The sequence below is a fragment of the Petaurus breviceps genome, unplaced genomic scaffold (assembly GCF_028583685.1).
Source record: "Petaurus breviceps papuanus isolate PSGF00001 unplaced genomic scaffold, PetGlider_PUasm1.0 90849, whole genome shotgun sequence".
NCBI lineage: Eukaryota > Metazoa > Chordata > Mammalia > Diprotodontia > Petauridae > Petaurus > Petaurus breviceps.
In genome coordinates this window covers 24,203,146-24,213,210 of record NW_027187361.1, presented here as the reverse complement: position 1 = coordinate 24,213,210, position 10,065 = coordinate 24,203,146, and the positions used below count along the sequence as shown (strand labels likewise).

The 10,065-nt window shown below is 42.0% G+C and overlaps 1 protein-coding gene across 2 annotated transcripts; it reads right to left on the bottom strand.

The window, feature by feature from the left end:
• Window positions 1-5,077: 5,077 nt before the first annotated feature.
• On the bottom strand, window positions 5,078-10,018 carry MRPL30 (mitochondrial ribosomal protein L30). Of its 2 annotated transcripts, none has more exons than XM_069073000.1 (6): window positions 9,879-10,018; window positions 8,485-8,571; window positions 7,620-7,700; window positions 5,624-5,770; window positions 5,377-5,450; window positions 5,078-5,272 (listed from the first exon to the last, which is right to left on the bottom strand). In XM_069073000.1, the coding sequence occupies exons 2-6, from the start codon at window positions 8,533-8,535 to the stop codon at window positions 5,140-5,142; spliced, it is 486 nt and encodes a 161-aa protein (XP_068929101.1). In that variant the 5' UTR covers window positions 8,536-8,571; window positions 9,879-10,018; the 3' UTR covers window positions 5,078-5,139. The 2 variants fall into 2 exon arrangements, with proteins under 2 accessions (XP_068929101.1, XP_068929102.1); XM_069073001.1 differs by lacking the exon at window positions 9,879-10,018 and adding an exon at window positions 9,452-9,669.
• Window positions 10,019-10,065: the final 47 nt, after the last annotated feature.

Below are 10,065 nucleotides of genomic sequence, written 5' to 3'. Positions count from 1 at the left end.
CCATTGTAACCATTTTCCCTTGCCTCTTTTATATGAGATAGTTTACCCCATTCTGTCTCTCCCCATCTCCTCTCATTATATTCCTCTCTCACCTCTTAATTTCACCTTTTAAGTATCATCCCTTCCTATTAAATTGGTCCTGTGCCCTCCATCTATGTATACCTGTAAACATATATACACACATTCACATATGTATTCATATGCCCATATACCCTCATATATAGACATATGTATTTCTATTCCCTTCAACTACTGAGAAAAGTTTCATAAGTTACAATTATTGTTTTTCCATGTAGGAATGTAAATAGTTCAACTTTGTTAAGTTCCTTATGATTTCTTTTCCCTGTTTACCTTCTCATGTTTCTCTTGCTTCTTGTATCTGAATGTCAAATTTTCTATTCAACTCTGGTTTTTCCAGCAAGAATGCTTGAAAGTCCTCTATTCCACTGAAGGACCATATTTTCCCCTGAAGCATGATACTCAGTTTTGCTGGGTAGGAGATTCTGGGTTTTAATCCCAGCTCCTTTGACCTCCAGAATATCATATTCCAAGCCCTTTGATCCCTCAGTATAGAAGCTGCCAGATCCTGGGTTATCCTGATTGTTTTTCCACAATATTCAAATTGTTTCTTCCTGGCTGCTTGTAATATTCTCTCCTTAATCTGGGAATTCTGGAACCTGGCTATAACATTCCTAGGAGTTTTCTTTTTGGGATCTTTTTCAGGAGGTGATCGGTGGATTCTTTCAACCTCTAGTTTGCCCTCTGGTTCTAAAACATCAGGGCAGTTTTCTTTGAGAACTTCCTGGAGGATGATTTCTAGGTTTTTACTTTGATCATGGCTTTCAGGTAGTCCAAATAATTTTTAAATGATCTCTCCTGGATCTATTTTCCAGGCCGGTGGTTTTTCCCATGAGATATTTCACATTGCCTTCTTTCATTTGTTTGGATCTATTTAACAGCATCTTGATTTCTCATAAAGTCATTAGCTTCCATTTGCTCCAATATAATTCTGAAGCAATGATTCTCCTCAGTGAGCTTTTGAGATTCTTTTTCCATCTGGCAAATTTGGCTTTTTAAGGCATTCTTCTCCTCATTGCCTTTTTGAGCCTCTTTTGCCATTTGAGTTAGTCTATTTTTAAGGTGTTATTTTCCTCAGTCACACTGTTGACTCTCACTTCGTAATTTTCTTGCATCGTTCTCATTTCTCTTCCCAATTTTTCCTCCACTTCTCTTATCTATTTCTTAAAGTCCCTCTATGGCCTATAACCAGCTTTTCCTTTGAAACCATGTTTTATAACCATGTTTTCCTCTGAAGCTTTTGGTACGGGAGTTCTGACTTTACAGTCTTCCTCCTGTTTCATGCTTTGCTCCTTTTTGTCCCCAAAATAGGAGTCTAATGTTGGAATCTTCTGTCTGCTTTGTTTCCTTTGCCTGGTCATGTCACTGCTCAGTCACTTGACCCCTGGGCTTTTTGCCAGAGTAGGACTCTGCCACCAGATAGGGGAGCTTTTGTCCCAAACGCTGGGGTTTTCTCAGCTGCCAGAGTGTGCCCTCTCTGAGGTCTCCACACACTCTGGCAAGCTGGACACACACCCCAGGACCTCCACCCTAGACTGCAATCCAGATCCAAGAAGGTTAAAGCAAGAGCGATTATCCCTCGGACTGGTGCTTGTTCCCCCTACACTCTGCAGGCCAGGGGCTGAAGCTGCCACGTGGGTGCTGGCTGGCTGTGCCGGAGGCTCAGCGGCTTCTCACCCTGGGGGCAAAAGCCAGGCACTCCCACTTACTGGGTCCCAAAGTCCAGACTGCACTGACCTCTAACTTTGTCCTTAGCCTCTATGTGTTGATAAATCTGGAAACGGCTACAGCTGCTGCTTATCTGGAGTCCCTCCAGTTGGCAGCTGGTCAGGCCCGCCCAGGGGCTAAAGCCTTGGTGTGGGGCTGGGCTCGGCTCGGCTCTCAGAGCACTGCACTGGCTGATTCCTGCCAGCCTGCCAGGTGTTGTCCTCAGCAGGAGGTTAGCTTCTCTGTGGGTTCTGCAGCTCCAAAGTTTGTTTAGAGTCCCTTTTTTACATGGATTGGGGAAGGCGGAAGCCAGAGCCGCAGGGAGGTCATGTTTCTACTGAACACTCATATTTTCAAATGAGAAGAGTCCTTCCCAGTTTGACTATATTGTGAGATTGCTTTTGCAAACATCTTAAAAAACTTCCAAATACTCAACAAAAAAATTAAGACATACCCTATTAAGAAATACCCTGTAACATAAGGATAGGTATGATGGGGTGCTTAGGGGCCTGTGCTTGAATGCCAGTTCCGAAATCCTATCTCTCCCTAGTCTCAAGTCTCAGGCACTCTCTCTTGAGCTCAAGGGCAGCAGCCCTAGCAAAATACTCCCCTCTCTTCCTGCTACAGTAGCCAGCTGTACCTATAGGATTTACTCGTTTGAACCAGCTGTGTACTGGGTCATAGAGATATTTATTACTCACTGACTTATCACATGCATCCTAGACTTAGCCATATGTATGAATATTCCCTCAAGTTTATCTTGTCTAACAAGACATTGATGAGGACAGCCTGGGTATTTCTTAGTCAACTCTCACCATTAGTTGATTTAGTGACTTCTTCAATTGTGTGTCTAGGGAATTTAAGATGAATAGTACAAGTCACAGAAGACCTCTATTCTTCTGGAGGGAAGAAAAACTTTAATATACACATCAAGCATATCATAGAATTCAATGAAATTGAGACAAAACTATTGTTCAATAATGAAATTAATATTTTTGTGTCTTTGTGAACTTTTTTTGTTGGGAAGAATACTAGATCTGTGCATGAGATTAAATAGATTAGCAGGGATGCAACTTTAACCTAAGAAGCAAATTTATAACCTAGGCCTGATTATAAAGGTGTTTCTGAAATTAAGGAAGAAACTGCCACTTCTAAAAGCTCAGCTTACATTTAATCCCTTTCTCTTAACTAAAACACTCTCCAGATTAATAACCTGTCATTGTTATAAATATTCTGGAAAAAAATGCCGAGGAATTCCCCAATGGAATTGGTGTGATCAGTTGTTTTGCAAAAGCTTTCTGGGGGAAGACGAACCAACCAACCTACTTTAACCTAGATTTTAATTGTACTGCATGGGCAGGGATATAGTGGGAATTAGTTTGCATTTGGGAAGACCCCTTCTATAACCAGCATACCGAAGGTTGAAAAGACATTAAGATGGAAAATGGTATCCCTGCCCTCCCATACCACGGAAAGATAAACAATTATGATAGGAAGGAGGTGGCATAGTTCAGCAAAATGGGGAGGGGAAAGCACTGTTTTGGAGTCAGAAGGCCTGCATTCAAATCCCAACTCTGCCACTTCCTTACTACCTCAATGCCTTTGGACAATTTGCTTAACCTCCCGCAGTCTGTTTCCTTTATGGAAAATAAGGTGGAACTAAATATTTTGGCCATTGATCCTAGGTCTTAGCATATATGTTACATAATTAAAAATCTAAGCTTGAAATTTTCAATGATTTCAATCATTAATGGAGTATTTGATAATGGCCTCTAAAAATATGGTTACATTTGCTTTCAAATTGGCTATCAATTATTGCTTTGTTTTTATTGCAGGTAGCATTTATGCCTATAACATAGAGCCTAACATCTTCCAGATGATGACAAGCACAACAAAGAGCGACTATGCCAATGATGTTGCTTGAGTCAAGTTTTTTAAAAAGACATAGCACTGAATAGGACCTAAAAAAGGGGGTTGCCAGAATTAGCAAGCTAATTATTAACAGAAAGCTTTCCTGGGGGCAGCCAGGTGGCTCAGCGAGTAAGAGCACCAGCCCCAGAGTCAGGATGATCTGGGATCAAATCTGGGCTCAGATACTCAGCACCACACTCAGAAATAACTGGCCATGTAACCTTGAGCAAGTTACTTAACCCCGATTGCTTAAAAAAAAAAAAGCTTTCCTAGTGCTATCAAATTTATCTCTTCTAATTCTTCATTTTGGGAAGAAACCAAGAAAAATATAAATTAGGGTAAAAGTTCCATAATTAATGAAGGAAGCATTCAGATAGTCAAATAAAGTTTTCTTGCACCACATCTTTTTTTCTGGGGGTAGGGAGGGAGAGGAGGCAGAGTTAAGTGACTTGCCCAGGGTCACACACCCTGTAAGCATCTGAGGCTGGATTTGAATTCAGGCCCTCCTGACTCCAGGGCTTGTGTTCTATCCACTCCATCTTTAAGGGAACATATTATGGAATTATAAAGAGTAAAATGTACAAGTTACTACTACATAAAGTTTTTCCTGTTTATCTAGTTTAAATAGCTACTTTTGAAACTGGCTGTTTTAAACATGTTTACCTTAGAATACATATACTATAGCTTTTACATACCTATGTTATTGGTAGGTTTGTAGAGTCAATTCCCCATTAGCTGGCACTAGACCAAATCCTGGGCAGATGACCCGGCTATGGGTTCCAGGAGAAAAACAGGAGAAAATGCAGGAGAAAACACCTGTACCTGCTAGAGTTCAGGGAACATTCTTAAAAGTAGCAAGACTCCTCTACTCTTAAATGGGATTTGGAGGGCAAAGGCTTTAAGTAAGTAAAAGTCTGGCAGCTGCTGCTATTAATGGTTGGCTATAAAGAGAAAAGATGATGGGAAAGCCTAGTTTAAAAAGATCTATATGGGGGTGGCCAGGTGGCACAGTGAGTAAGAGCACCAGCTCTAGTGGCGGGATGACTTGTGGATCGAATCCGGGCTCAGACACTTAGCACCACACCCAGAAATAACTGGCCGTGTAACCTTGAGCAAGTTACTTAACCCTGATTGCTTTAAAAAAAAAAAAAAATAAAAAAAAGAAAAGGAAAAAAAATAAAAAGATCCATGTTTAGCTAATCAAGAATTGACTTCCAACAGCTTCTCTGAAGGTTTCAATTGTGTTCTCTGATTTACTACAGGAGGATTTTTGAAAGTAGAGTTACATATCATCTATCCATTCAATATTGGAAGAGGAGATTACTCTTAGTAATTCAAGACATTCAAATATCTAAGGAGAGCTTAGTCAGTGAAGACGATGGGGGTTGAAAACACATTTTAATGAAAACACATGAAGAATATTTAAAGAAAGTGAGAAAGCAATTAGGCCTTATCTGCCTTCTGTCCCAGTGGTTTTAGATGCCAACGTATTACTAATTCACCCGTGGTCTTGAGGCAAGTTTCTGACATCTCTTCTTCTGTTGGAAGTCCTTGTGGTAATTTTAATGGCTGGATTCTACAACATTAAAAGATGTGTTTAAAATGTTATAAAAAGTTATTTCTAAAAATGAACAAAATTTTACGGAAAAAATTAATTATTCTTAAGATACCACAACAAACCTTATCAGATGCTTAACAACTTTCAATTTTGCATTCACTGAAGGGATATTCTTATGCACTTGTGGAGTATTTGCCTATGAAGAACAGACAATTTTACTACCCCCTAATAGCACTATAAGATTCATGTTACTTAAAAGCTACACAATATATTCATGAGATTAAAAATAAATGTAACAAAAAATCTGCAACATAAATCTAGAAACAGGCTAAGCTCAAAACAAGTGTAAACAGCAAAGAAAGTGTTTACTTTCTCCAGTCCAAGGAGTTTTATGATTTCCTTTTCCCAGTATGGTCTTCTGTGCACACTTTTAATTCTGGTGACAATGTGTAATTTATGAGGGTGTTGAGGGTCCCCACCATATTTTTGATGAGCTGCAGGTGTAGGCTGAAACACCTATAAGAATAGAATAAATAAATTAGTTATTTTCAAACATTCCAGAAGTCTTTTGTATTCAGCTATTCCCCTCACCTCTCTAAAATAAACATTTTACCACCACATATATAAACTAGTTTCAAACTTTCCAGCTCAAATTTTTAATGTGAAAATTAAAAAAAATTAGCTGTTTTCAGTTTTTTCTTTCCTAAGTCATAGGGACAACAGTGGTTTTGATACACAGTAACCTGAAGTTACAAACAATCCTGAAAAATAGTTATCAACAACTGTGATAATTTGCCCAGATGTAAGTGGCTTGGGAATTTTATTTTCTATGGAAACATCACAGATGTAAGACGACTGTAATGACTACCACCCAAGGAGAAGTGACTAGACTACACCAGAGTGCAGAATGAGGAGAAATGGTGATGACTTTTCTTAAACCTCCAAGTTTGTTTCCATTTGCCAACCAGCTGTTTAATATTGATTTACCTATAATACACTAGTATGTTCAATAGGCTCTTTCTTGAAGTAAAAGTATTCTCAGTTTCACTGATGACTAGCTGTGGAACCATCACTTATCTTTTCTAAGCTTATTTCCTAATTAGCCAAATTGCTATGCTGATAGTCACAGTACCTCCATCAAAGGGTTGCTATGAAACCATCAACAGGAGCCATTCTTACTATTACCATCATTGCTCCTAGGATGGTGCAGCTGAAGAGGAAAGCTAGGGGACTGCTTAAGGGGTCAGAGCCGAAATTTATTTTTAGAACTTATCAAAAACAGACACTGAAAAAGGGAGAGAGGGATAGCATTTGGGATCTGAAAGGGTTGATAGTACCATTAACAAAAATGGAGAAATTTCAGGATGGGTTTGGGGAGCTGTTTTAGACAAGTGTGAGATGACTATGGGATATACAAGTGGAGATGTCCAATAGGCTGCTGATGATGCAAGACTGAGTATAAGATGGGGTGGCTAGGTGGCACAGTGAGCAAAGCACCAGCCCAGGAGTCAGGAGGACCCGAGTTTGGTTTCGGCCTTAGACACTTAACACCCACACAAAAAAAAACTAGCCTTGTGACCTTGGGCAAGTTACTTAACCTCAATTGCCCTCCAAAAAAGCAAAAAAAAAAGACTGAGTATAAGAGAGAAAATGCAATTGGAAAATATAGATTTGAAATTCATCTGCCTAAAAATAACTAAGTCCATAGGAGCTGAGGAAATCACCAAGACAGTATAAAGAGAGAAAATGGATAAAGACCAAATGTTATTATTGCAGTTTCCTATCCTCTTGCCATAAACCATTGGCTTGGTCAAGGAATAACTTGTGCATTATTAACACCAAAATTCCAAGCATTACTTCATCTCTGCCTTTACAATAGTCATTACTCATATCATTCACCACAATGTCACCTGTCTCACTAGCAATTTCATATAATCTTTGATATTAAAAACAAACTGATAGGGGCGGCCAGGTGGCTCAGCGAGTAAGAGCACTGGCCCCAGAGTCAGGATGACCTGGGATTGAATCTGGGCTCAGATACTTAGCACCACACTCAGAAATAACTGGCCCCATAACGGTGAGCAAGTTACTTAACCCCAATTGCTTTAAAAACACAAACAAACAAACTGATAATCTTTTTTTTTCCTTTTGGAGGGCAATTGGGGTTAAGTAACTTGCCCAAGGTCACAGGCTAGATTTTTTGTGTGGGTGTTAAGTGTTTGAGGCAGGAACCAAACTCGGGTCCTCCTGACTCCAGGGCCAGCGCTTTACTTACTGTGCCACCTAGCTGCCCCCCATACAAATTGATAATCTTTAAAGTAAAAGAAGGTAAAAATCTGACCAAACTCTTTAAAAAATCTCTTACTTCATCTGGAATCCTTGACCTGGTAAATTTATGACGAATCCATTCAGTTGAGGTGAGAGATTCCAGACTTTTTGTCACATTCTGGAAAAGTTAAGAGAGTGTTAGTTTTTTGATATTTTGGTTAGTGCAGAAATCTACCAGTCACTGTTGATCACTAAAAGCTTCATCCCAATCTCCTCTTACACATGATTATATAACCCATTCTACCACAAGCAGAAAACTGCAGTTCACCTTTAATCCCTTTTCCAGAATTGCTCCACAGAAAACTGTTTAAAACGTTCAGTTGGTTAATTTTCCTCTGGAGTTTCTGCCCAATCCCATTTCCTTAAATAAGCCATTAAGTTTTGTGCTGTCACCACTGCCAGTCCCCAATGGTCACACAGTCTATGAATAGCTTATCCATGTCCACTGTAATGCCCTTTTCTTGACTAGGAATGTGTGTCAATCCAGTGTTTGCACACACAAACTTCACGTCCTACACCGCCTCCTTATTTATACTGTCACTTTTCTCAGGTAAGTAAAAATAAATACAAGCAACAGGCAAGACCAAAAGAGCACACTGATTTAGCCTGAGGTCCAAGCCACATACTCCTCACATGGTAGAACTAAGAGTAATGTGTGGAATTTGCAGAGAAGTAGATTTAGGCTAACGAAAAACTCCCTAATAATCAGAGCTGTCCAATGGTTGCTTCCAAGTGCAGGCTGGAGACCACTTGGTGAGAAGTTTGTAGAGGGATTCCAGCTCAGGTGAGACTTGGACTTCCAAATCCGGAGATTCTGAGGAAGTGAGCTATATAAAACTGAAGAAGGAAGAAGATGAAAGGAGCTGAGGGAAACAATGAGAACTGCTTAAAAAAATACATACCTGTACTCTACTGTGAGGGCTCTGGGTCACTAAGCGCAAAATTCCTGCCATTGAGTACCACCACTGATGATTTCACTGCCCAAAAAACTGCAAGTAACATCAAGGGACAAATTACTATCCGAAACTGGTCGTATTCTCCTGTTTAACATTACGAAAAAGCATCACGGTATAGTTTTTATTATCCAAATAAGATTAAAAGCAAGAGCTGGACTACATTTTCTGTGCATTTTATACAGAGCCGAACACCCACTGCTAAGTATCAATACGGTAAAATTAATTTTGACAAAATGACTCCTAGCCCAAATCATTGGGTAAAATTGTAAAACTAACATTCAAAAACTGTTTGAAGGTGGAATTTTCTTATATACAGTTACTGTGTTTTGAAAAAAACATATTTGGGTATCTGCGGTCATCTCCTCCTTTGCACCCCCAGCGTCTGGCGCTCAGCAGCTGCTCATTGACTGACACAAGTCAGAAAATGTCAGTGTAATTGATACAGGATGAAAAGGAGGCCCCGCTCGGCCCGCCATGTAAATTACGGTGACATCACCAGGGGCGGGGCCTGCTGCAGGTGGGAGGGAGGAGCGGGAGGCGCCCTGTCATGACGTCAGGGCCTGACCTCTGACCCTGCAGAGAACTAGTAGCCGCAGCTAGGCCCGCGGCACATAAACCAAGACACAGCTTCCATAAGGGGGCATCCGCAGGAAGGAAGCCCTACTCGGGGCTTCCCGTCCCCGCTCAGCACACAAAAGGTGACAGAACAACCCGCTTCTGTGTCTTTCTGCGCATTCTAACAAACACTCCACCGCTGCGGCCCCTTGGCTAACCGGCCAGCACTGAAAGAGAACAGCTTCTCCCGGCATCACGGCGAGGTAACCGTCAACCCCTCGGTGACGTGGGTGAGAGCGCCAGGCCCGGGTAAGGGAGGCTCATCTCCCCTTGTTCAAATGGGGCCTCAGACACTTACTAGCTGTGTGACCCTCGGTAAGTCACTTAACCATGTTTGCCTCGGTTTCCCCATCTTAAAAACGACCCACTGAAGGAAACGGCAAGCCCCTCCAGTAACTCTGCAGTCTTTCGTCGGGAAGCGCTGGAGGTGACTGAAAATACCAAGCTTGAGGCCTCCCCGCTCCCGTCACCCCTCCAGAGGCCACCTTCTGGTCACGTGACCCGCTCCGGGCCATAGGAAAACGTCCAGATCACGCCATTGGCTGTTCCCTGACCAATAGGAAAGCAGAAAGGGGCGCAGTCGTCTCCCAGGCTTCCGGCCAAGATGGAAGTCAGCTCCCCAGTAGGCCCCAGCCTCCTCGCCCCCGGCCACAGGTCCGAGCCTGAGGACGAGTGAGAAGGGAGGGGTTTTGGGGGGAGGGCCTCTCCACCCGTCGCACACTCACCAGCTCCGCTCGGCCACAGTCGCCTCTGGTTTCTGCCTCCGAGTTATTTCTCCAGGAGGCTGAAAGAAATCATGGCCGAAGCGATCTCCAGGAAGCCTCCCGGGTCGGCGCACGCCCCCCCAGAGCCGAGTATCGCGATAGCTGCACCGCCCCGGGAGCCACGTGACCGCTTCCCGGAAGCGGCGCG